This window comes from Monosiga brevicollis, genomic scaffold, assembly GCF_000002865.3.
Source record: "Monosiga brevicollis MX1 MONBRscaffold_10 genomic scaffold, whole genome shotgun sequence".
Classification (NCBI taxonomy): domain Eukaryota; class Choanoflagellata; order Craspedida; family Salpingoecidae; genus Monosiga; species Monosiga brevicollis.
This window is the reverse complement of record NW_001865047.1, coordinates 127207-153887: the sequence shown is the minus strand read 5'-3', so window position 1 is coordinate 153887 and position 26681 is coordinate 127207. Positions and strand designations below refer to the sequence as shown.

The following is a 26681-nucleotide window of genomic DNA, read 5'->3' as shown; positions in this document are numbered from 1 at the left end:
CACTGAGAAACAGAAAGAGAGAGAGAGAGAAATGATGCGTGCAACGTTAAAACCCAACACACGCGAAACAACTTTTGTTTTCTTGCTTTTGTTCTCTCGCTGGTTTCATGTTACAGTGATGAGCATCTCTCATACACCACTGTTACACTCAACGACTCTTTGTAGTGTGTGTGAGAGAAGACCACACACACACACACACACACACTGCACACACACATTATCATTACACACTACACACTTCAACACAAAAGAGGGTGAGGAAGGGTTTTCTTCGTGAGAGAGTGGATTTGTATGTGTTGTATGTGTTGTATGTGTGTTGTGTTGCTTCTTCGATTTCTTTCGTTACCTTCTTTTCTTTCTTCGGCTCGAATTGCTCGCTATAGGGGTGTGTGTGTGAGAGAGTGTGTGTGGATGATATGGCAGCGGGGCTGGGTCAGTGAGTTGGATGGATGGGCGAGGCGGGGCGGTTGAGGAGATGGGGCGGCAGCGGAGTATGTGCAAACCCGTTCATGACGGATTACGCCGCTCGCGCCAACGACTCTGAACAAGAGATCATGAATGGTTTCTTCCGGCGCTTATCAAAAGAAATCCTTGTGCTTCGTGATGGCTCTTGATGGGTACGGTGCGACGATGATAACGTTGACTGACGATCTCCCAGCAGCACTTGCCTCTGATGTTTTGTGCGGTGTTTGAGGGAAGCAGATCAAGGTTGGTGATGGGGTTTTGGTTGACGCCCCAAGAGGGGTCGTGGGAGGGAAGCTGACAAGCACCCATGTGCTTTTGAAATCCCGACTGCAGTTGCTTGTGGGCCCCCTTTTGGCACGCCGGTTCACAATCGTCCTCGCCCCCGCCCCCCCCGCTTTTCTTGCCTGCCGTGCTGCGTGCCGTTCTTCTTCCGCAGCACGAACACTGGCAGCACACTCGGCTCGACGGTCGACACCACGAGGATGCGATCCGATCCTCGTCTTCATGGTCCTGATCTGTCGTGGCAGCACATGATGCTTGTCGTCAGTCGCAGGTTTCACTGGGCAAGATGATACAGGTGTCGCAGCCGCGCACCTGCGCACCCCCGCATGGGTGAAAAGCATCGTTATTCATGCTGCATGAGCGGTCAAGGAAGAAATCAAAGCAGCCTGCTCAAGCCAAAAAGGGGGTCGTCCCCGAGGTCGTATCAGCTACTCCATTACACTGCAAATAGCACAATCACCCCCTTTTTCAGAAGCCGACGACATGTATTGCGCCGTTGTGCCAGCCATGCTACTTCTGGCTTCTTGTTTTTGTTTTTTTCCTGCGAACGAAGGAACGCATGGGTAGATCGAATGTCGGCAGCAGGGACATGGTCCAATTCAACATGTTGCAAGGCCCGAGGTGCGGCGGCCGGTTGATTCGTCAGATGAGCCACAACCGGCCAGAGCGATCGCTTCACCAGATGGTCACAGTGGCTTGATTCTTTCCAGTTCCGCCGAAGTGACCTCTCCTGATGGCAGCATCAAGTATGGTGCTACACGATCGGGTATCGGGTGTGTGTGAGTGTGAGTGAGTGAGTGAGTGAGTGAGTGAGTGAGTGAGTGAGTGAGTGAGTGAGTGAGTGAGTGAGTGAGTGAGTGAGTGAGTGAGTGAGTGTGTGTATGAGATTTGGAAGGGCTTCGCAAACCTTACAATCGAAGGTGCGCCATGTTCACATGTCAGCGCATCGTGTGCGTTTACCAAGCGCAGATTCGAGCCCCAAACTTGCCAGATGTCACGTCCTAAACCCATTCAAACGTCAGTCCGACGTGACAGGCTCCCGAGCTCGTGCCTCCTGCTTGCCCAAAGCACGCTCCAAACACCCTGAACCATGCCACTCGACACGTCCACGAAACGATGCATGCGTCGATAGTGAGCAAGATTTGTTCATCAAGTATGATTCGTGAAGGTCGTGCTCGGAGTCGCAACAACCCCATGACATGACGTTCAATCGGATCCGGATGCTTGTTGGCCGCAGAAAGATCGCAAGGCCGGTCTGCACACACGGCCCGCGACGGACGGGTGGACTTGGTCCCTTGACCCTCACGTGCCTGGCCTGCCGCTCTAACTTTCTGGCTGAAGGTGGAGGGGAAAGCCAGCGCTCAAGACGGGCAAGGTACGACGATAAGTGGATTGGCCAGAGTGATCCGAAAGCCTGCACGGTTGCCCCTTTTCCTACACCCAACCGATCGCCCCAGCAACGTCCCATGGCGACTTGATTTGAACGTCGGCTGTGGTACGTTCGGATTAAAGCCCCCTACTCTCTTGGGGCCTCACAGCAATTGGAGCGCGCGAAATGACAGGCATGTCGCAGTAGCAGGTGATAAGATCAAACAACGTCGTGTTGCAGGAGCTCGCGCATTGTGCGACCCGACCACGCATCAACATGAGCAAGCGTGAAGTTCTGGTGGGTACGGTTCGACGGTTCGGTTCGACGGTTAGAGCGGCCCTGACCAAAATGTTTGTGTGATTGATTGACAGCTCGTCATCTACATTCCTCCTGGTTTGTCGAGCAACTGCGTGGGAAGATTGCCGCTGGATTCAGCTTGAGCCTAGGCTCCTGGAAAACGCGAGACTGGTTCTGGGGTCAGTCGACTTGGTATCCGGGCCAGGAGGACATGGGTCGCGGTTGCAGATGTGGGAGGCTTGCCAAACGCGCTGCCGGCAGTCCCATGGCTAATACCATCACGATCGCCATCCATGTCCGCACGGGACAGCCATGATGGAGCAGAAGAAAGCGGGGACAGGGATTCGGGGGGTGTTTGCTTCTGCATCAAGCACACGTCTGTCCCTTGCTGGGACACAACCTTGCCTTCCGCGGAAGCACACTGGCGCGCAAGGACGCCCAAATGGACTGTGTCCTCATGGGATGTGGTGTGCATGTGTGTGTCGAGCTCACCCCGACGACGATGCCCTTCCATAGCAGTGGTGTGCGGGCTGATGATCAAGACCAACAAAGGGCCAAAGAGCGGGCGGCGGCGGAGACTGAAAGGCATAAAGAGGAAACCCCGACAGAGATTGAGAGACCGAGAGACCCAAAGTTTCAGAGTTCAGGGGGATTAAGAGAGACCAAGGCAGAGATTGAGGGACTGTGACGCGGGCAGAGATTCAAGGAGACCAAGGGAGACCAAGGGAGACCAAAAGCACTCGCGTGAGAAACTGGCGGAGACCAAGGGAGACTGAGAGACGTACGAACAAGATCTTGTTTTACACTTTCAAGCGGCGTTGTCATCATTATATAATTGTCATCATTTCCGTGCTCAGGGGAGCGGAGCGTTGTGAGAGCATGAGCGGCGTTGGAGGTGTGTACGTACGGATCGGTATCCCGAGCTGCCGTGTGGCTTGTGCTCGGCGGTGTGCTGTCGTGTGGCGGCATGCGTTTCCAACGTTGGGTCAAGGATGATGGAAACTGGGGGGACTCACGTGCTTGTATCTTGCTTCGTTTTTTTTTTTTTTTTCGGACAGAGTTATAAAAAAATATGGCAGTTGGGGCGCGCCAGAGCACGGTGGCTCGGTTATGCCTGTTTTGGGTTTGCCTTGAGGGCCTCATGAAATGCACCTGGTGTGCAGGCACCCAGACTCGGGGTAGCGGGCACCTTGACCCCTTGAGTCAACACGTTGAACGCGTGTGTCAGCTTCAAGCTCCCCTTGATCCCAGCGATCCCCTGCATGTGGCCCTCACCGAGCTGTGTGCCGACTGGGCCTCCCCATCGCCCTTGGCCTCCTTTGAAGCCCCCGCACCGCCACCACCGGTGGCCACCCCACCCCCCACACCGCGGCAACCCTTGCCAGAGTCGCTCTGGACCAACCAGGGATTGACAGCCCAGGTAGGGGCTCAGGACCCTGTCGCTTTGGCCTTGGATCGCGCCTCACGGTCCGTCCATGCGGGGATCAAAGCCACGCCAGCGCCCACTCAACAGTGCACATGGGCCTTGGTTCCTTGGACCCAAGGTACTGGTGCCCTTGAGCTCGACTACGGCGAAAGCGACGACCAGGGTGGCGAGCCTCTCAACCCCGACGGCACCGGCCCTCTCCAACCCGCCACTGTCCTCGTCATCGGCCCCAATTGGACCGCCGACTGCAACGCTTCCGCACCCTGGCTCGCCCTCGAGCAATCCGGCCAGAGCCCTTGGCTCATTCTCAACGCCGATCCCGATACCTTCCTCGCCGCCCTCGTGGCCTTTGACCTGCTGGACCACCTGGCCCACCTCGATGCCCTCTACATTACCGTCCCCTCCAGTGCACCATCTGCCACCAACTCTTCCATCCATCAGCTCCTGGCCCACACCAACCTCACTACCTTTGGCCTTCGTGCCCAGAATGGCCGCCTTGTCCTCCCAGACCCCAACCACCATCCTGCCCTTGCGGCCCTCGACCTTCAGAGCAACACCCTCACCACCCTGCCCCCTCACGCCCTGGACGCCTTTTCTCAACTCATCGTCCTGGACCTGGCCTACAACAACCTCACCAACCTACCCCCAAACCTCTTTGCCCATCAAACCCACCTCTGGCTCCTCGACCTCACTCACAATCAGCTTGCCTTCCTCCCCGATGGCACCTTCCAAAATCTCTCCACCCTTGCCGCCCTCGGTCTTGCCCACAACCGCCTCCTCGCTCCCTTACCCGAGACCCTCTTTCAACCCTTGACCAATCTCCTTGCCCTGCGTCTCGCCCACAATGACCTCGCCGCCCTCAGCCCCCAGGCCCTGGCCGGCCTCTCCCAGCTCGGCATCCTTGACCTTGCCGCCAACGCCCTCACGGCCCTACACCCCATGCTCCTCGCCGACCAAACACAACTGCAACAACTGAGCCTGGAGAAGAACGAGCTCGTCGCCCTGTCTGGCCCCATTTTTGCCTCCCTCTCCCAGCTCATCGCCCTCTCCCTCGACTCCAATGGCCTTACCGCCCTTGATCCCGCCCTCTTTCGAAACCTCACCAACCTCCAATCTGTCACCCTGGCCCACAATGTCCTGACCACACTTGCTTCAGATACCTTCGCCGCCATGCCCCAGCTGAGCGCGCTCGACCTCACCGGCAACCTACTCACGGGCCTCCCCGCGGATCTCTGGGCTCTCAACCCTGCCCTGGCACAAATCACCCTGAGCGACAATCGCCTCACGGCCCTCGCAGACGGCATCTTTGCCGCCCAGGGCCAACTGTACAACCTCTACCTCAGCGACAACGCGCTCACGGCCCTGCCCGACCAATGCTTTCGCGCCACCTCACAGCTCGTCACGCTCTACCTCCATCAGAACCAACTCACAGCCCTGTCGGTCGACACCTTTGCCCACACCCCCGAGCTCAACATCCTCGACCTCTCGACCAACCTGCTATCCGCCCTCCCGAGTGGTCTGTGGTCCAACCTGGCCCAACTCAACTCGCTCGACCTCAGCAACAACTGGCTCAACACCCTCGCACTCGACTCTTTTGCTGGCCTCTCGAGCCTGGGCAGCCTCAGCCTCGCCTGGAACCAAATCACCACCCTGCCTGCACACGTCTTTGATCACGTCCCCAATGTCTTCAGCCTCGTCCTTCAAGGCAATCAGCTGTCCACCCTTCCTGCTGGTCTATTCGACAAAACTCCCTCGATCATGAGTCTATCCCTGCAGAAGAACCAACTCACCGCTCTTCCAGCCGGCCTCTTCAAGGCGTGCACGCAAATGGACACCCTCTTCCTCATGTCGAACCAGCTCACCACCTTGCCTCCGGGTCTCCTCGCCCCCCTTACCAGTCTTCACGACCTCGACTTTAACAGCAATCAGCTCACCACCCTTGCACCGGACACTTTTGCTGGCCTCACTCAATTGTACCGACTCCAGCTCACCGAGAATCGCCTTAGTGTGCTCGACCCAGCCACGCTTGCCCCCTTGACCCGGCTTTACAAGCTGAGCCTGGCTCAGAACCCCCTTCAGCAGCTGAACAGCTCTGTCCTTCCGAAGAGCCCCGAACTGCTCACTCTCGATCTGAGCGACACGCTGCTGACCACCTTGGCGCTCGACCTGCGTGGGTACCCCCTGCTCCAAGAACTGCACCTGGCTCGCAATGACTGCCCGGCTACTTACCAGGTGGATGTGCAGGTGCCTGCTTCAGCACCATTGACCGTGCTCACGCTGACCGGTGCTGCTGTCACGGGGCTGACCTGGTCCGACTGGCCCAGTCTGACCCTGTTGGCTCCCGGCCTACTGGGCTCAACGCTCGCCACCCCTCTCCTCAACTTGAGTGCTTTACCTCACCTCACGCAACTCGATATCAGCTGTTGGCCACACGCCGCCACCCTTGCTCTGGCCTTTGCGCCCACTCCAGAAGCTGAGCTCAGACAGCTGGACGTGCATGCCATGCCCCGCCTCACCGCGTTGCAAATCGATGGTTTTCATGGCACATTGGAGAGCTACAACGTCTCAGGCAACCCAGTGCTGGCCCGGGCAACCATGCTGAACGCCAGCGTCTTTGACTTGTCGCGCACAAGACTGCCCCTGTCGCCGCTGCTCTGCGCCCGGACCGGCACCGCGCTGGTCAGTGTGGCGAGCAATCAAGAGGATGCGCTGCCGTGGGCCAACTTGCTTCGGCAGTGCATCCGCGCGGGCACCAAGGTTATCGACCTCTCCAACAATTCCATCACCAGTCTTCAGGCAGTCACGTCGGTCCTTGGCGAGCACCTGTATGTCGGCAACACGTGGGCCGATGGCTGTGCTGCCACAGACAGTACGGGTCAGATTGTGTGCAGCCTGAACGATGTGCCCTCCGTCTTTCTGCAAAACAGCCCGCTGCAGTGTGCGCTGCGGCCGACTAGCTCGCAGGGTGTCATGCCAGATACCAGCCAGGTTGTGCAAAGCACCGATGGCTTTGGCGGGCATCGGTTTTTCTGCGAGTGCTCACCAGGCTACCAAGCGCCCAACGGCACCCATTGCCTGCCTATACCGCACCACACGCCCTTGGTTCAGCGCCCGTGGTTTGTGGCCCTCATGACACTCGTGGCCGTAGGCCTCCTGATGCTGAGCACGGTGGGCTTGCACAGGTGGCAAGCCCGGCGCATGCGACGCCTGCACGAGGCCCATGAGCTAGAGCGGCTTCTGCTTGCTGAGACGTATCATGACGAGATTGCCGAGCTGAAGCAAGCCTGGCGAATCCAGCGCAGTGAGCTTGAGCTCTTGAAGCGCATTGACGGAGACTCACCTGGTGCCTTTGGCGAGGTCTGGGGTGCCCGTTGGCAGGACTTGGAGGTCTGTGTCAAAATCCTCAATGCATCGGCTGCAGCCAACTTTGCAGCCGTGCAAGATTTTGAGAAGGAGCTCGACTTTTTGCAGCGTACACGCCACCCGCATTTGGTGCGGTTCTTTGGAGCGGGCGAGGGGGACTTTGGCGCCCAACGCCAGATTCCCTTCCTGGTCTTGGAGCTTGTGAAGCAAGGTTCGCTGCGCTCTGTTTTGCGCGGCAGCCAGCCCCGCGACCTGTCAACGGAGCAACGAGTGCAGATTTTAGCCGATGTGGCATCGGGGCTGGCGTATCTCCACCAATTGGGCCACGCCCACCGAGATATCAAGGCGGGCAACGTGCTGGTGACGGAGCAATATCGAGCCAAGGTTACAGATTTTGGCTCTGTCAAGCTGCGCGAGCGCCTGGTTGGGGTCAATGCCAGTCTGACCAAGCCAGGGAGCGATGTTGCGAGCGACGCATCTCTGGGCTCGGTGGGACGTGATTTGCTGGTTGAGAACATGGAGGCAAGTCTGACGCAGAGTGGAATGGCTGGCACGCCTCTGTACATGGCTGTCGAGGTCCTGGCCACGGCGTGCAACGGTGGCCTTCCCGCAGACGTTTTTTCCTTTGGCGTGCTGATGTGGGAAGCCCTGACCAGCCAAACACCTGATTTGCTGGCGCAAGAGTACGGCGGCCCAGACAAGTACAGGGGGCCCCTCCTCACTGGACTGTGGCGCCTTTTGGATGCTGGCAAGCGCCTTGATCCAGCAGCCGTGACATCGGCGCGGCCAGATGCCCCAGACTTGTTGATCACACTCATGACGAGCTGCTGGGTGGGTGAGCCCACCCATCGCCCAATATTGCCTGCCATAGCTGAGCAGTTGGACGCCTTGGTCTCAAACTGGACCGTGCCTGCCGAGTCGTGAGCAAGCTACACCCTTGGTACCGGTGTATGGGCAGCAGGCTAACCCGAACTACTGTTGACATTCTCGTGCCTCGTGAGCATTTGGTTTGCGTGGTCGGTGTTGCTCCAAGGTACTCCGAATTGTTCTGTTATTTGCGTTGATGGCGCAGGTGCACCGTGTCCTTCGATTCCGCCCTTGGCTTTGTGAGCTCCTCCACCAGTGTTCGTTCGCTTCATAGCATGCTCCTCGCTTCTTGTTTGGTAACTGTTCCATAATTGATTTCCCAGGTGAATAACTTTATTTCCGAGGGTGCTGTCTTTGAGGTTGTGTTTCACAGCGTGCGCGCAAGAGCAGAAAGTTGCGGACCCGAAAGACCCGCAAGCGGTTCTCGCGACGCAACGACAGGGGACGGACAGCGGTGGCAGGGGCAGATTGAGGTGAAGGCGGTTGATGACACCGCTGGTTGAGTGGGGATCATTTGCCAGGAAAAACCACTCACAGGGCTAAAGGCACCAGGGGGATCTGGCAAGACCTGGCTTATCCACTGCGTTGCATCAAGGCAGAGCCCGGCGCTGCTTCCTTGCCACAGGCACCGGCCGGATGAGCAGCTGGCTAGCGACGGCGCGGCAACTCAGGTGCCGTGTCTGGCTGCAGGCTTCTTCACTACATACTGGGTCCTTTGCAGCTGCGGGTACGACTGCTACGAAAGCCAAGCCCAGCCCGCCCACTGGATCGAGCAAGGCCGCCCGCAAGTCTGCCACTGCACAAGCACACGGCCAGGCCCAGGCTCAAGCGAGCCCAAACAAGGCGCCGCGCTTGAGGCTCAAACGACTCACGCGCCCAACGCGTGAATCAAAGCCATCTGTGCGCAAGCCTAACGTACCCACCATCATCACCGCCGAAGATGCGGCTCCCTTTGCCAACATGCTTGCACACGTGCGTACGATGCTTTTGGTTGTGATTCGGGCAAGGCGCGCTCCCGACGTGCCACCGCGCCACCACGATGCCTCGGGTCAACCTCACACTCTTTTCTCGTTGTTGACACACCTCAGAAATCCTCACGCATCCGCAGCTCAGCCAGTCAGCCTCTCTTCGTCATGGACCCTCGTCTTGCAGGTAATTTAGCCGCGACCAGCCGCCCCGAGCTTCAATGTGTCAACACTCCGATTCCTCAGCTGCACCATGTCGGCTGGCCACTGTGTTTGGCAGACTTGATCGCTGCCCACTGTGATGTGGAAGGTCGCCACGTATACGAGCAAGCCGCAGGAGCTGGTCTGCTCACTCAGGCTTTTTTGCAGCACGGTGCCGCCTTTGTAACGGGATGTAACAGCTCAAGCAGCCGCCTTAATATCGATCCAGACTGCTTTGAACGTTTGACAAACGCCTTTCCCAAGCACTTGTCCGTCATCAACGCCCATCTTTCAGTGCTTGGCTACCATCAAAGTGTGTGCCTGCCAAGTTCTACGTTGTGTTGACACCAGGACTGCGCCGGATTCAGCCACACTAACTTCCCACGCGTGGGCCTTTTTTTTTTTTTTTTAATACATTATAACATAGCAACTCCGGAAGCCGTGAAAGAACACGAAGACAATGTGCTTGGTATGTGTTGTACAGGGTTGGAACGCACGGGCTAACTGGTCTCAATACTAACTCATCGGCACCCACGACTTGTCATTCTCCGTGTCCTTGTCACTCGCCCGCGCCCGCCAGCTGCACGCCAAAAGGACTTGCCGCGCACGCTCTTCTTGTTTCTCCCGACCCACAACGGTCTCGGTTATATTACCAATGTTTTATACCAGGTGCGTGCAGTGCCTCGCGGCTTGTCCAGCCAATCAGTGCCCTCCTACTTTGGTCTTATCGCCGCACTGCCCGATCCAACAATCTCACTGACGCCGCTTCTGGTTGTGTCTCTCCGCATCGTCAGCTGGTAGCCTTCGACTCGCCCTTCTCTTACAGGCAATCGTGCAAGTTTTATTGTCTATTAAACCGCAAGTGGGCCCAAACCCTTGTCGCTGACCCGGGCCAAAGCCGCTTCACTCGCATCACCGCTCTCACCAAGGTCCGTGCAGCTTACACAACCCAGGCTTATTCAAATGCCGCTGGGTGCGTCTCACTGCCGTGCCACTGTCTTCTGCTTTGCAGACGTTGTGCGACGTGCATGAGCTTCGCGTGTTTCCTCGCCAGCTCTTTTCGCCACCCCTTGATGTATACAAGGTGGGCACGGCGACGATTTTTGCCTCGCGGAATGCTATGCATGCACGCGCGCATTGTCGATTTTAAAGTTTCAGCTACGTTGCAACTATAGCCTCTGACGCATCCTCCCTTCACGTGCCCACACGCACCTTGCAGAAAGACGACACCATGCACTTGCTTGAAATTGCCCCCAAGGCCTCTTTACCAGACAGTGGTGGGTGTGCCGCCACTTTCCTTTGCGGTGCATACATGCACTCAGCCCTGCCGCCATGTCTCTATGAGCCCCGCTCACCCACTGCGCCCATTGGGGCTTGCGCACACAGTGAGCACGCCAGTCGGCTTGGCCCGCTATGATGAAACTTTGCTGAAGCTATTTGCGCCTAACCAATTGCCCGTGCGCAAGCTGCTCGAGTATGTGTGCATCCCCATCGGCGGCCGCATGCTGTCCGCCATGCTTTGTTCACGGCCGTGCCGGGTGCCTGGATAATAGGCCTTATGTGGACATGGATGAAATTCCATCCGAGCTGGAGCCACTGCTGGAGCAACGCAGCAACAACTTGACAACCGACGAGCTGCTGCAAGTGGCACAGTTTGCCCTGGCCAATGAGCTTTAGTTTTGCGGCGTGCTCGGGGTCTATATTTTGGGCATGCAAGGACCGAGACGCGTGTGTTCCCGACGACTTCCAAACGACGACACCGACGTCCACAACCGTCACACGCTGTGCGTGACGTCATGACAGGCATCATGACTCGGGTCAAAAAGAGCCAACGGAAGTGGCGAGCTGTCGTGATGGAGGATGTGTAAAGGCTCGTGGATAAATGGCTAAAATTCGCTGACCGCTTGAGAATCGAACAAGCGATCTCTGGCCTCTCCCAGTCGCGCACGTCATGCACCGACAGAAAACAGAACACAAAAAAGAGCACCACCCAAACAAGCCCACGCAGACGAAAATACACAATCATATGCTCGAACGGGACCCTGTGGTGTGTCAGGGATGCTAGTCAGGCAAGACCCGTTCACGGCGTGAACTGTCCGACCAGAATGCCCACACCCAAAAGCATGAGGAGATAATGAATCACCCGTTTGCTCACGGTCAGTTTATCTGCAACAACAAATACAAGTTCCAAGTGAGACAAGGACACGAGGCTAATCGTCCAGTAGAAAAGGAACAGCAAGGCCCATACTTTGGCGGCGTAAAATTTCCATTTGCACCAGGCAGGGCAGCGCAAAGATGTACACACAACCGCAGATGGCGCCCGTGTAGCTGTAAGCAGGAGAAAATGGAGAGAAGGAATGAATTGACACAAAACGCCCACGGCAGAGCTCATTGTCCACCCCCTCAGATTGAGTCTGTGCTTGTGTAAAACAAGTTGGCAAGCCAGGCGCTGTTCATACCGCAGGATATCGCCGATATGAGGATAGAAGATGGCCACCAGCACACAGACGGTGGTAATCATGACGTTCAAGCCCAGCACGTGACCAAAGCTATGGCCGCAATTTGCAAGGCGTGGGCAAGCTGTGGTGAGCCGACGCAAAACAAGGTTTTGGCCACAGCCTCTGACAGGCCTGCACGCGGCTTGCTACAACACGCAACATTTGGGCAAGAAGCAACGCGCTACCTGGGCCAAACGTTGCCATTGAAGAAGGTGGACATGACTTGAAAGCGGACGATGAAAATGAGCAGTGGAAATCTGGAAGCAGTAGCCGAGCGTGGGACGTGAGACGTGAAACCAAAGAAGAGGCATTGGGATGCCATGTGTGTCGGTGACGATGTGGGCCCAATCGGCACATACACTGTAATCATTTGCAAAAGTAGACAAAGCTGTGCAATCAAGGAGAAAATGAAATTCTTGTCCGTCTTGTGAAAGTCTTGCAAGAAGTTGTTGTTGATGCCGTCCTTGTTACCCGCGTAGGAGATGTAGTACAGTACACCTGATATTACGAGAGCAGCGATACGAACGTGCATCAAACAAGTGAGCTGGGCGATCAACTGGCAGGCGGGCATGCGGAGACAGGGGTGTCAACGCTAGAACATAAGCTCCCAATACGACGTCTTAGGGCCCAATCATCCGTCCAGAGAGAGAAAGAGGAAGCAAGCACGCACCAACGAGGAGGTAGGTCAAGCACACAAGGATGTAGGCGAGCAAAAGATCACGCTGATTGTGCTTTGGTTCGGCTGCATTACGCATAATGGACAAGCAGCCGTTGTGGATGAAAAACGCCAGGGAAGAGACGCCGCAGAGAGCCATTACGCCTGAGCGCCATCTGAGGCGGGTGCGTGGGCAGAAAGAGGTGGTGAGAAGGGAAGCACACAGGCCATGGCAACAAGCGGCAAAAAGGATGGCGGCCGACAACGCACTCTTCCACGTTGTGAAAGTGGACGCCACCCGCGGGGCTGTTTTGATAGTGCTCGCCATCGAAAAAGGTGAACAAAACGAAGAATAGGATGTAGATGATGGACACAACACCTGTAATCAGGTCAGGAAGGTGTGAGTAAGAAAAGGCGTGGAAGGGAGAAGGATGATTGGAGACTTTGACGGTAGCGATGCTGCCTCCAACATCCAAACAGGAAAGAAAAGCCCCGGGCCCGTACCCAGGGAGTTAAACTTGGTAAAGAAGGTCAGACTCTTAAAGTTGATAAGGGGAAATAGGATGGCAATGAGGTAGATGGGAACGAGCTCGCGCGACCAGTAGTGACCCCAGGTGGAGTCGGTTCCATCGCTAGCGCCAAGGAGAGCGTCCGCCAAGACGGCAGTGTGATTACTGGGATGGGTTGAGTTGGCTGGGATGGAACCACTGGGGTCATGGAAGTAGTCGACCACGGTGTACAGAAAGCCCGACATGAGCACCCAATAGGCAATGGCAGCGCCCACGATGGTCAGAACGCTGAAAATAACGGCCACCACGTAGTAGCGCTTGCCCAGGAAGCGCAGCACGACCTCGGCAAACTCGACATCCTCGCCGTTGACTGCAGGTGGCAAGACAAAAAGACGGTGATGGGTGAGCAAGCACACACGTGCAAAACGGGCAGGTAGTGGAGCATTCAAACGTACTGCGACCGCCCTGGCCTGCAGAGAGGACGATGGTACAGGTGTAGTAGGACACGGTGGCCATGAGAATCATGGCGAAGATGCCTGTAAGACGAGTCAAAGAAGGAGTCAATACAATAAACGCAGGTCAAGCGGTGAGGTGCCAGTGCTGGGCGATGCACAGGTGCAGCGGGTCAACAGTCGAAGAAAAGACGGACCAAGACCAAAGCCAGCCTGATCGATGGCCCAGGGCATGGTCAGCACGGAGGAGCCCATCATGGTGTTCCACATGGAAAGGCTGCGATGACACGCAGATGGAGATCAGATTCAAAGGTGGAGGAGCGGGATCATCAGGGACAAGTTGGCGTCGGGGTTGCAGTCACATACATGGTCACCACAGAGCTCTGCTCGCCACCCTTGCCCAAAACGAAGACGGACGACGGCAGGGCGTGGTGGGGCATAATCTGCAGAAAGAAAGCAAAAAAATACAAGCAGAAAGATTACAAGTTGCACATCAGTGATCCATCGTTTGACGCTCAACCTTGTTGAATCGGGGCACATACCAAGCTATTTGGCTGATTGGCAGGCGCTAGCTTGTTGTAGTAACTGTCAAGTAACGAGCACGATGAGGTCCATGAGGATGCCAATGTTGAGCTACTTGATCCCCGAGGAATGGGAACCAAACGCCGTACCGGTAGCGTTGATAGGCATGGGAGTTGCTGTTGTTGGGGTCCTTGGCAGCAGAGGCATCGCGAATGGGCTGGTAGGTGAAAGGGCGGCGACTGTCGGCTGATCCAGAGCTCTTCAGCAGCAGCGGTGTGTCTGTAACAATAATGCCAGTGATGATGCTGATGATGTGAGTGGTGTCTCCCAAAGGGCAGGGGCTGAAGGCAGGGACGGGACGGGCACGGGGATGGAGCAGGTTCGGGGAGATGGGGAATTGATTGAAACGGACCTTCTTCGTCATCGGAAAATTGCTGGAGGGTATCAAGATTGCTAGCACGGGATCCGGACATGCGAGAAGGTCCAGCGCTGCCAGCGTCGGGATTGACGCTGAAGCGGCCAGGCGCACGGCTGGACAGGGCTGCTGCGCGCCGCTCGTCCAAAGATCTATGACGTTGGCAAGATGATGCGCAGACAAGCGCCAAGAAGTCACGGACGGTATCAGGCCACGGAAGCGCCTTGAGCACACAGAGGGCAGCATGGCCAGCAATGTGAGAAAAGACGATCAGGCAGGGGGAACGCACTGAGGAAGGGAGGCCACGTCAACGTGACCCCAAAGCTCGGACGAGGCGCGGCGCTCGCCATCACCCTGTCGCAGTGAAACATGGCCACGAGGGGGGCACAGGAAAGACACAGGGAAGGTAAGAAACAACAGTGAGGAGCGATCCCCATCAAGCGCGAGCACAAGATGCGGTGATCCATTGAACGCGAAGAGAACGAGGCATGCAGGGGGAGGGGGAAAGGGAACGGGGACAAGGGGGAAGAGAGGCCCGTGTGGTGCGAAACGAGCCAGACCCGTGACAAGACGAGCCCGGCTCGCACGCAAAGGCTGGCAATACCAGCCGAACAAACACCTGGCAGCCCACCCTTCCCCTCTCCCTCCTGCCAACCATTCACCCCCATACACACACGGACCGCAAAGATCCCTTCCCCTCCCTCCCCCTGGCTGCCATTTGTTTCCAAGAGAGAGAGTGTGTGTGTGCGCGCTCAAAGTTTTTCGCTTTTTTTTCCTCCAAAACCACACACACACACACACACACACGAGGGTTTGACACACACGTACCAGACTGGTCATGGTGGCGGCGATCAATCGCCCGGGGCGCTAGTATCTCACGACCAGTCCACGGGAGAAGACAAATGCAATGATCCGCTGGAGTACCCCTTGGCCCCCCGCGCACCCGGTCCCCAATCTCTCAGCAGCTAAAACCCCGCCCCCGACGCTGCCGTTTCACCGCACAACAGCCCCCTTTGTGCGTGTGAAAAAAAAAAAACATCTGTTTGCATCCACACACCAAGAGAGAGAGAGAGAGAGAGAGAGAGAGAGAGAGAAGAGATTTTTATTTCTTTTGTTCTTTTCTTTTGTTATCGTCATTTCTTTTGTTCTCTCTCTCTCTCTGTTTTCGATTCTTTTGTTCTTTTCCCTCACTGCAGTAACACACTCTCTCACACACTCTCTCTCTCTGTCATGTGTGACGACATCCAATTCAAAGGAACCAAATGTCATGTGTGTCGGTGGGATTTGCGTTCGGCGTCTTCATGGATATTGAATGCAGTTTATAACACTGTTACGGTGTTTGAATCTGCAATTTCCTCTATTTTCGAGTTCATTTCCTTTGACTGTTCCATGGTCAACAACGATGGTGTGTCTTGTGATGATGTAATTGTCAGAAAATTAGGACTGCGTATGAACAAGGCGATCTGGGGGGGAGGGGTCACCCGCGGGCGGGCGGTTATACATATGAACAACAAGGCCCGTCGGTATCAAAGGGCAAAGTGCAAGGAGCAAAGACCTGGAAGGCTTAGGCATCTCGGAGGCGTTGCCCCTCCATTTGTGCCAGCATGCGATGTCCGCCAATCGTGCTCACCATGCGGCGTGGCCCACTGCCGTGCGACCGCATCGTGAGGGGCGATGGCATGGGCGCCGGCGGTGTTGATGAATCCATGGACATGGCTGAGCCATCTGAATCCATGGAATCGTGGCGCTGTCAACACAACAACAAAACAACAGTCAATCAGCAACCAAGACGCAGCATTGAAGATCATGAGTGCGATGAACGGTCGGCCCTGCCTGCGCCTGTACTGCACACGAAGACAAGCCCCCGGTGCGCTCCTCACAAACCTCAAGTCGAAGCGCCCCCAAATTCACGCCGCTACTGCAACGCCTAGAACTTTGGCTAAACACGCTTCCCGACCTATGCGCCACCATGCCACTCGGTCAGCACACACAACGACGCACACATCAGACACCATTCAGCAGCGACACCTACTGAGAGGCAGCGCCATCCTCTTGAAAAGACCCACGTGGGCCTCCAGTCTATTTACCCAAGCCGCCACCGTATCCATAAGAACGCAGTCAAGGGCCGCCATCGATAGATCCCAAAGACCCAATGACACAAGCGGACGTACCACAGTACTCGATGCCGAACGCCGCTCAACGCTCGAGGCGGCAGATGAAGCGGCTTGCTGGAGACGACCAGCACCAGCCAAAATGGGCTTGGCTTTGAAAAGCACGGAGCAGTTTCGGCTGATGAAAAGTGAGCATTCCGCATGGGCATGGCGCTCGCAGTCCTGGCACGTTGCACACAACCTGCATGTTTGCCCCCACACGCCAAGTCAGTGAGTGCGCCAAGCGATTGTCTCAGAGGTGACATCAAAAGTGTAATGCCACTCACGATTGGATGGGCTGTTGGCAATGGTCACATGCCAGCAGTGACGCTGGAGCAGGACTGAGATCAAACAGATGCGGCATGCAACGATGGCTGCCATACAAGTGAACCTATCCCACCGAACAAGCAGCCGCATCACGGCACGACCAATCACCGCTGCTCGATGTGAACCGTTCAAACCTACCTCGTATAGCACCTGTGCCACATCATGGGGGCGCACGGCATCAGCGCTGGACGCCATGACCGCAAAGGACGGAAACAAGGGGACCAACTGCTGGCACAGCTCCCAATCCTCTTCCGACACCGCTTTGCGGTTGGTCCACAGGCTCGACCACAGCTGCGTGACCAAATCTTGCACGCGCAACTCAAGCTCCACCCGCGAACATTCCATCGATGGCATATTCAAGCCTGCCCACCATCACGACCACACGAACCCGCTGTGAGCCACCGTGCGGATCGCTCAAGCCCCTGGCTCGGATCCGATGCGCTCTTCACCTTGGCGCGAAAGCTGGTCAAAGAGTAGGGGCCGACGACCATCGGCCAGCCATCGAGCAAATAGTTCGGGCTTGCTCGAGCCACAGCAAGCTCGTTTCATGGCATCACGCCCTTGTACCTGTCCCATCACCGATCCCAGCATTGAATGCATCCACAAGGTCAGTGGGTAGAGCCTTGATAATCTGATTCACGCGAGTCCTGCCGTTCATGGATGGGCGGCAACGCTCGGGTCCCACGGCAGCTTACCCGGTAGGTGCGCAGGCTGTGCACAATGCTGGGCTCGCACATGTTGGACGCGGCCATCAAGGCATCCTCAGATGGCGCATGTCTAACCCATTCACCCGCGGATTCAAATCCAGAGCGACAGCCCCAAAAGGATGGCCAGAGCCAAGAAAGTCGTGTGAGTCGGACATGCACCCGTGCATGTGTCTGCAGAAAGAAAGGGGTTGGAGGATTGGCTTACGAAAGAATGTGAATAAGTTTCGTTCGAAGGCGCGAAGGCTGCCTGTGCGCGGCAGTGCTGCGGACTTGAAACATGAGAAAGTCGTCAATCGCGGTCTGGACGTCTGTCACACAATATGGGGTTGGTCATCGACGGCGAAACATGAGCACGCGGCGCCGTGAGATGACGGGAGACAACACTGCGCACGTACCAATCAACCCCTCGAGATCCTTGTGAGGATTTTGGGATGATTGAGCAGCCTCTCGCTGGGCTCGAAGATCAGCCACCAGATGCTCCAGGGTCGGTATGCACAAAAGCGTTTCATCACAAGCCGCTCTCTCCAGATGCTGCAGATACAACTGCCCACACATTGGCCGGATCAGGGGAACCACACACAAACCAACAAAGGCCACGAAGCCGCAGCCTGGCCACCAGTAACTGCAGGCTGGCATTCGTCATGCTGGCGAAACCAACCCAGCAAGATGCCTCAAACACCTACCTCGTCATCCGAGTCGAAGAAGAGCTGCGCCAGGTTGTTGAGGGCCGTGGTCGTGTCGGAGGAGAAGTGATGGCGCGTGGCTGTGAGCCGCACCAGGATGGGACTGTGAAAACAGGACATGAGGCGATGGGCCATGTTGATGTCACCCTGGAGCACGAGGTGCTGGCAGGTGTGAATCCAGCTAAGAAGATGTACGCGCAGATGCGTGTCAAACAGACTGAGTAAAGATACGACCAGGGCAAAGCGAGGTGCAAGATGGAGATGCGCGCATTTGCAAAAGGCGGGCGAACCGAGAGAAGAACATGGCGCGCGTGCGCGCATCCTGGTGATGGACGATGGAGGCCGCGGCAAAGGAGCAGACGTTGTTGAGAAACGTGCGCCAAGCGCTGATCGTTGCGTTGGGCTGCTCGGCACTCCAGAGATCGTCCACAGTGACACGCTTGTAGTACTCAAGATCCAGACTGAAGAGCAGCTTGGCCAAGGCCTCAGAGTCTGTCTCAAGGACTGACCACAACAGCGCAAAGTCAGTATCCTTGCACTAGGCGAGTGGGTGGCTCATCGCTGGTTGTCAACAGAACCAAACGGGGGCGCCAATGAACAACGATGAGCGTACCGATGGAAATGTCGCTTCTCTCCAAATGCAAGTTGGGCGCCTCTGGCTTGGTCAGATCCGCCATGGTGGGAAGCTGATACATTGGGAGGGAAAAGAATTAAAAGAGTCGCGTGAGGCTGGCCAGGGCCTGAACCGAGCAGATGGAATGAGACTGGTGCGCACCTGTTCGAGAAAGCGCTCAATGCGGCGCAGCGTGGCCTGAGCTAGATTGGCCTCGCGGGCCCACCACGTGCAAAAAGTGACGACACTGAGCCGCACGCTATCTCGATCGGCGCCAATAGCTTCGTCTTGGTCGTCGTTGCAATAGATGCGCACCATGCCCCGCAGCAGTGCATCGGAGGTGATCCACTTTTGATGATGGCGGAGAACGGTGCGGATGTAGCGCAAGCCCTGGCGCTGGGGTCCCTTGGCGCGGCTCAGAAAGTTGAGCGCCCGCACAGTTGTCACCTAATCAGCGAGCAAGCCAGGTGGCACGAACAAGGTGTAGGTGTTGATATGAGACAAGAGAAAGAAAGAGAGGATTTTCAGAAAAGACTATGCAAATGAATGAGAAACACCTATAGGAGTCATGTCCAACCTCGAGAAAGTCTTCACCCTCGGTTTGAGCTTGCGAGGGCTTGCGCCGGCGGGAGGTGGCCGAAGTCGCTGAGGAGATGTACGACTGCTCAGAGCGAAGCGAGGTGCTGCTGCTCTGTTCGCTGACCGAGCCCGAGCGAGGGGCGGATTGCGAGGCGCGCAAGGGCGAAGAAGACCGAAAGCGAGACCTGGCCGGGTTCAGCGGTGACTTGGGTAGGTGACGTCCGTCGGCACTAGGACTGGCAGAGCTGCTCGAGACGCCCATGGAGCCGGACGACGCCCCCGAGGTGTCCATGGCGGTCTGCAGCTCAGAGCTGCTGGCATGTTGACTCAGGCTCAACATAGGGCCCAGCGAAGGGCGGTGCAGTGGCGACGCCGTGAGAGTAGAAGCGTCGCTGTCTGTCGCGCAACGCTGTGTAGGGCTGGGAGGGGCCTCTGCTGCCTCTTCCTCGTCTTCCTCTTCAAAAACGTCTTCATCATCAGTTTCCTCCAGCGTGGTCATGGATGACTTGTGCGACAACGAAAAGCGAGGGCGGAGCACATCATCCAGTGGCTGGCCGAGCCGAGAGACCAGCCACCGTTGAGAACAAGCAGGATCCAGACCACGACGTGAGGGCTAGGAGAGTACGATCAGCAAAACCACGGCGAGTTTTGGGCAACCTGGCCTTACCTTATCGTCGGGGAGCGGGCTGCGAGAGCCACGCGAGCCGGGGGATTGTGGGCGAGCAGTGGGCGAAGTCGGGGAGGTGGGCACCGAAGGCGATGTCGGTGAGGTGGGCGAGGTGGGCGAGGTGGGTGAAGCAAGGACGGATTGGTCGGCAACGGGCTCGTTGTGCTCGTTTTCGCTTGCTGGGGGTTGAGCGTGGTTTTGGGCTGAAGTTTGGTCATTGCCTTGGGCTCCCAGCTTCTCTACGTCATCGGTGACTGTCTTGGCGCTGTTGCGGCCAGACTCGTCCCCTGAGGCTCGACGCTCAATATCGTCGTCGAGGTCGCGAGCAAGCAAAGGAAGGAATTGATCAAAGATGGTCATGTCCGTTGAACTGCGCTTGGGCTTGGCCCGTGGAGAAGAGGGAGGCGTCAATGTCTGCCGGGCTGGCAAAGGTTGAGTGGCGCTCCCATTCATGACGACGGGGCTGGTTGCAGGCAGGACCAAGGCTGACAACCAAAGCAAATGGGGAACTGTATACGCGTGCCTGGCAGCAAGGGAGCAGAGACGAGCGGCGATGAAAGGGGAAGGTGAGATGAAGTGGTGAGGTCAGAAAAATAAAAGGCTTGAGCAGAGATATGCGGGTGGACCACACCACACACAACGACACCAGGATCCGAGTTGAACGATGGTGAACGCACCGTCGCTGCGCGCGGTGCTCGAGTAAGTGGCAGCCTCTGAGAAAAGCGTTTTTGGGAGACCTGCGGTGATGGCCCAGGGCCCGGGCAACAATGGTTAGCTACCGAAGAGGAGCTGCTCTTTGGTCCGGTCCGAAGGCGGGGCAGTGTGGGAGTGTGTATGTGCATGCCTTGAGAGCATGGGTGGAATGCACGGTTTCGCGAGACTGGCTGCAGAAGATTGGACCATACGGTGGTCTGGCTCATTGCAGCGTGCCAGCAGTACAGACAGATGGTTTGAACGGGTGTTAACTCACCTCTTGATAGCCGGCGAGTGAGTGATGATATCTGCCGCCAGGACTGAGTGGGCGAGTGGGATGAAATTGTTGTCAGCTGCTGCACACAGTGCCTGATGCTGGTGATGGACAACAACAAAAGGCAGCCAAAAGCCGTTTCGCGATGCTGCCCTGTGTTGCCACGAGAGCGAGCCACCGTCGCTGAAGGTAAGTGTGGAGGTGGGCAGGCTCTGTCTCTGGTGTTGCTGCTGTTGGAGCAGAGCTCGAGCGCAGGGAGGAGGGGCTGGGGAGGCAGTCGTCCGCCACCTGGTATGTAGATCACCCTTGTCCCAAAACTGTCTTCCAGCGCGGCACCACTGCTGGACGGCTGTGGAAAAACACGAGTCGTGGGCGGAGACGCAAACAAATTCTCGATCCCGCAGCGAGAGATCAAGTTTTGTTCAAACACGCTTGAGGGGGCTGTGGCATCTGTGGACGACAGAGGTATGTCCGGCCCTTTGATTGTGGTGCAATTTACGAAATAGAGGCCACATGCAAGAGGAAGCCGAGCAACGCAGGCGGGGGGCAAGGCCTCGAGAAACTGGGCGGGCACATACCCGAGCCAACATCGCTTGTCTAACGTTCAAGGACCCGCACGAGCTGGGCCAGCAACCCCTTCACCCCCATGTCCCGAAAGTTTTAAACTTTTTGAGGGGGTGCTGATGCTGTTGTAGTTCGTCACATCACATACCAGGCCACCCTCCGTCCGCCACCCGCCCCACGCCTACCTTGATGTGGGCGGCAGCTGGGATGCTCGTCGCTTGACATGCCTACATGCATGCAATTTTATTTTGCCCATCGGTCCCGCTCTCGATCTCCTGGTCACGATCTCTCCCGATCAGAATATCTCCATGTCTCATATCTAGGTTCCTGATGCCTCTATTCATGTCTTCCTCCATCTCACCGCTGCCGTCTCTCTTCTGAGGTCTGCGGCTCTCTCTCTCTCTCTCTGTCTCTCTGCCTTTGTGTCGGAGGGATGACATTGTGATTGAACCGTAACAAATTAAGGCTGGCGTGACCCTGCGTTCCTCTCTGGTCCCGTTTAGGAGCAAGTGGAAAATGAGCGGCCACGATAGTTTCAGCAGGCCGCGATAGTTTCAGCAGGCCGCTGGCTGACTCGTGGGGAGTAGGGCCACAACCGAACCTGCGCCGGATCGTTCATCATGCATGAAACAGCCAGTTTGTTCGCAAGGTTAGCGGCATCAATTGACATGCTCTCTGGATGGCCCGGTCTTGGCAGGGAAAGGGCAGCAAGCGACACACAAGGCGAAAGGGTGGCGTCTCAAGCAAGCCGCTGCACAGCAGAAAAGGCGCCGAGCCAATTAACCACCCGTCGTTATTCGTACATCGGAAGCCCGTCCGTCGGGCCCTTGGCGGGCTAAGTGATCCAAGAAGTGTGGTCAAACTCGAGCTCATGCATGCGCTGCGGCGCAAGCGCAAAGAGTGCTCGTGAAAAGATGGGACGAGGCGCCGGCGCCAGCCGCAGCATGCGAGTGAGCGGGTCCATGACCGGCATGGTCCGGGCGCCTGAGGCCGTGGCGGCATCAGCCAAAGATTCGCCAGCAGCGAGGGAATGGTCTGTTGGTGGCTCATCCTCGGCAGAGGCAGATGATGTACTGCCATCAACGAGTGCCGTGGTGTCATCCAAGAGCGACAGCGTGGCACCAAAGCTGTGGAGCTTGTTTGCATGCACCGTCGCTCGTGCATACGTACTGACGGCCGTCGTCAGCGTGCGGTGGCATCGCCGGCCCGCTTCCTTGCATTGCAACAACACTGCCGGTAACTGTTGGCCGAACACCTGGTTGCAGGTAGCAAACATGCTTTCACGTGAAAAAAAAAGGGGGAGGTGGGGGGGTATCTCGCTCAACGGGTGCACGCTCACATCCAAGGGCCCATGGGGACGAACCATACCTCGTCATGCACTTGCTGGTAATCACCCAACAGCTTCTGGTAGGTCTTGGTGAGCAGGTGGCGCTCGCGCGTGGAGGCCTGGACAGCTGGACTTTGAATCTAAACAACCCGTGCCATTCACATCCATGATTATTTGTTGTTGGGAGTCACAAGTTCACAAAAAAAAAAAAAAAAAAAAAAAGTCGGCTGTGCTTCCTCACGCGTTCATGCTCGCGAACACACGCAGCAAGAAAAGATCACTCACTCACTCACACACACTTTCTCTCTCCTTCTCTTCCTCTCGCGAACGACCGAGGCAAGAATGTATGGAAACCGATTGGGGTCGGAACAGAATAAAATAAGACTTGGGCAACATGAGCAGACCTTGGCAATGCGCCGACGTTGCGGGGGTGTCAGAGGGACAAGCGGCGGGGCCGTGGTCGACGACGTGGCTCCTGGGATTGTCAGTGTGTCGGGCAAGCGACGCGGCTGAGCAGGCTGAGTGGCCGTGGCGGTGGCCGTGGCAGCGACTTTAGAATCGGCTGCTGATACCACTGGTGTGGCATCAGGCTCGGCCAGGTCGTCCTCGACAGAATCGGGGAGGGTGCCGACGCCCTCCTCCGTTTGATACGGAGTTTGCGACGACATGATGATTGCATGCTCGGCACTAGTGGGCAAGTAGGCGCTGGCCGCGAGCAGCTCGTCCTCCTGTAGTTCAATCATTTTGGATCGGTACAAGCCTGTCTCCACCTCGAGCTTGGTCAGGAGTTTTTGCAAAGCGCCGAGGCGCTTGTTGACCAGTTGCATGGCCGTGGGAGTCTGTCGCATGTCCCCCAGAGCAGCCGTCAGGGGCTCCAAGCACCCGGCCTCCCACTCACGCATCGCCTCCAGCTGAACCGTGGCGTGACTCTGAAGCTCCTGCACAAACGTCTTCATGGCTGGCCGATCCACCGCAGCGCCTGGAACGGGCGTCACGTGTGATCTCTCGGACGAATGTGCTGGGCTGCCAGCCTCTCCACCACCACCACCACCACCACCACTGTTCCGACCAGCATCGCTTCCACTGCGTCCGGCTCGTCCCTCGGCAGCGACCTCGCTGGATCGCGACCAAGAGCCCATGGACCAGAAGGCATTGATGCTTGGAGCAGTGCGCTCGTAATTGCGACACAAGTCTGCCATGGCCTGGGCATGCTGCTGCTCGAGCTTGCAAAGCTTACTCAAAAAGGCCAGGTCGTGCTCGTACTGCTTCTGCTGGCCATTCAGATGCTGCTGTAGCTTGGTGGCGGCCTGTGCTTGTGCCTGCACCTGCGGCATGACCTGCTTCACGTCCGTGGTCTCGGGTAACCGCCACACCGCCTCCTCCGCCCCCGACCCGGAGGGCTCTCGTCCTTCCTCCTTGCCCATGACTGACTCGCAACCAACCCCGTCCTGCTCACGGCCGTTGCAGTCACCCAATCCCACACCTACACCAAACCCCCCACGCACATCCAATCCACGCGTGCCAAGTGGAAATCAGATCCAGCCAGTGAACGCGACCCCCCGGCCCACCCGGCTTCTCCATATGCCTGTCGTCCTGAAAAAAAAAAAAAAAAATTGAAAAAGTGTGTGTGTGTGTGTGTGTGTGTGTGTGTGTGTCTCTCTCTCTCTCTCTCTCTCTCGTTCCCTGTTGTTGTTACAAGTGGTAGTTGTGCTTTTCTTGCTCTTTATTTCTCTCTTTCTCTCTCTCTCTCTCAAACTCTCTCTCTCAAACTCTCTCTCTCAAACTCTCTCTCTCAAACTCTCTCTCAAACTCTCAAACTCTTTCTCCTTCACTCTCTCTCATAATCACAGGGAGGCACCATCAGAGGTGAGGCACTCTGGGTAAAAGACATTGCGTTGCGGCATACAGAAGATGGGTCACGGTGACATTGAGATTTGCTTGGCAGGGTGCCAGCGGAAGGAGAATGGGAGTTGATTAAGGCAATGAGGCACTAACGAACAGACTGCGTGGGGCCTAGCACAAAAAAAAAGGCCAGCTAGGCACCCGAGTGGAGAGAAGAAAAATACACGTATAGTAGCAGGATCGGGTAAAGCAAGAGGATACGCTTGGCTTCCAGCTCGCCTGTGGCAAGCAGACTGCCCGCACTGAAAGTTGCCCAACCCACCCCAGCGGCCTGAGAACAACATGGTCATGCACACACACGCGCAAGCGAGCGGGTCAGCATGCAGCACGCTCTGAAATGACCACACAAGCCTGGACACAACTCATCCTACCTTGAGCATGACGTGCAGCGTCTCCGGCAGCGGCAGCAAGGTGACCAGCGCTGCAGTCAGAATCAAAGGCAACACGCTATAGCCCACCACGCCCAACGTCTGCTCAAGAGTGCCAAGAGCGTGCAAATGCAACAGCAATCAACGTGAATGAGCGTCACCCAAGGCCACATGGGCAGCCCCCATCGAGACTTTGGTCGCCCGCTGGCCTCCGCCCCACGCATTTCTCCGCACCTGAGCAAAGCCCGTGTCGCCCCCCAACACGCGTCCAAGAACAAAGAGTAGAATAGAGCCCACCATCCAGATGGTAATGATCCATGACACCACTGATAAATGACCATAGAGGCTAAACACGGCATACAGGATGACCACAAGCAGTGGACCCCTAGCACGCGAAACACGGGGCGCCATGCATACACCAGCCCGACCGCCGGTGAGCTCGCCAACCTGGGAAAAAGGGGAACCCCCGAAAACAGTTTGTCGCTTGATGCCAGCCAGAGCCTGTAACGCGGCACCTCGACGCTTGACGTACCAAAAGTCGGGATCATTGCGCAAACGTGAGCGATCCATGCCAAAAGGCACGAGAACACAGCGAATTTTGTAGATAATGTTGGGCAAATCAATGTCCAGCTCTTCCAAGAGGGGTCGCCGACTGTCCTCGTCATCCTCGTCCTCGTCCAGCTCCATCAGCCACCCAAAGCCCTAAATTCGTGTCGCCCGGCCCCTCGACGGTTGGTAAGCTCGAGCAAACGGAGTCTTTGCACCGGGACCGCGCACGCGTCTCGCCACGGACACACCCGTGAATTGAGATACTGCGTGGCTTGACCATAGCCCTGGGGGCTTGCTCCGCCTTGGCTGCTGGCTCGCTACACACACACACACACACACACACACACACACACACACACACACACACACACACACACACACACACACACACAACCAATGCACAACAAGTTGACAGCAATGCAGCATCAGATACTAGCCGTCACGCCACGGTGTGCTCGCAAACCTGCAGCCGATCGCCGACTCACCTTGGTCTCAAGCTCACCAAGCTCCCCTGCATCGCCCTATGATTCCCCGCCATGTGAGCCGCATGTCCCATGAAAAGCTCGAGAGACCAGCCGCCACAGCGACCATGTGCCGAGAAATTCTCTGGCTCTCGCATCGAGCGCCACCCTGCCTGTAGCTGCATGTCCGCCAGTAGCCACCTACCTCATCGGTATCAACATCGACAAAGGCCACGTCGTCCTGCGCCTCGTGCACACGTCCATCCTCATCATACTCGGCATCGTCCAACGCCACCTCCTGCATATGCCCTCTCGCCTCCATGATGCCGACGCCTCACCAAGGCCACGCCACAAGCTCGCCCCACCAACCACCAGACGCCTCAAACTGGCACCGCCACGCTGATGACACGACGCCTCGAACAAAATTATTTCTCTGTCTGTCTGTGTGTGTGTGTGTGTGTTTCTCTTTAAATCTCTCTCTCTCTCTCTCTCTCTTTCTCTCGCGCTCTGATTGATTTTAGAGGGATGGAT

General features: G+C 56.8%; 3 protein-coding genes across 3 annotated transcripts; 1 reads left to right on the top strand and 2 right to left on the bottom strand.

The window, feature by feature from the left end:
* Nucleotides 1–3554: 3554 nt before the first annotated feature.
* On the top strand, nt 3555–10912 carry MONBRDRAFT_25375 (uncharacterized protein; the record flags this gene model as incomplete). The annotated part of the gene is made up of 11 exons (XM_001745845.1): nt 3555–8037; nt 8791–9041; nt 9158–9221; nt 9315–9548; nt 9663–9704; nt 9816–9904; nt 10030–10164; nt 10248–10319; nt 10455–10512; nt 10622–10709; nt 10789–10912. 11 exons carry the CDS (start codon nt 3555–3557, stop codon nt 10910–10912), a joined length of 5640 nt encoding a protein of 1879 aa, XP_001745897.1.
* Nucleotides 10913–11108: 196 nt separating this feature from the next.
* On the bottom strand, nt 11109–15555 carry MONBRDRAFT_32391 (uncharacterized protein; the record flags this gene model as incomplete). The annotated part of the gene is made up of 15 exons (XM_001745713.1): nt 11109–11401; nt 11484–11563; nt 11695–11784; nt 11919–11990; nt 12093–12231; nt 12404–12564; nt 12659–12767; nt 12893–13267; nt 13353–13433; nt 13547–13626; nt 13716–13792; nt 13892–13934; nt 14021–14150; nt 14284–14360; nt 15344–15555. The coding sequence occupies 15 exons, from the start codon at nt 15553–15555 to the stop codon at nt 11316–11318; spliced, it is 1812 nt and encodes a 603-aa protein (XP_001745765.1). The 3' UTR covers nt 11109–11315.
* A 295-nt stretch (nt 15556–15850) lies between these two features.
* On the bottom strand, nt 15851–26472 carry MONBRDRAFT_32390 (uncharacterized protein; the record flags this gene model as incomplete). Its single annotated transcript, XM_001745712.1, has 27 exons — nt 26356–26472; nt 26175–26210; nt 25936–26006; nt 25673–25842; nt 25375–25525; nt 25144–25242; nt 24376–24463; nt 23275–24353; nt 22907–23010; nt 21905–22144; nt 21729–21770; nt 20983–21080; nt 20690–20749; nt 20013–20497; nt 19344–19895; nt 18929–19213; nt 18767–18839; nt 18444–18645; nt 18154–18334; nt 17866–18013; nt 17676–17778; nt 17459–17540; nt 17213–17330; nt 16902–17125; nt 16724–16827; nt 16458–16638; nt 15851–16033 (listed from the first exon to the last, which is right to left on the bottom strand). The coding sequence occupies exons 4-27, from the start codon at nt 25825–25827 to the stop codon at nt 15851–15853; spliced, it is 5037 nt and encodes a 1678-aa protein (XP_001745764.1). The 5' UTR covers nt 25828–25842; nt 25936–26006; nt 26175–26210; nt 26356–26472.
* Between the last annotated feature and the right edge of the window lie 209 nt (nt 26473–26681).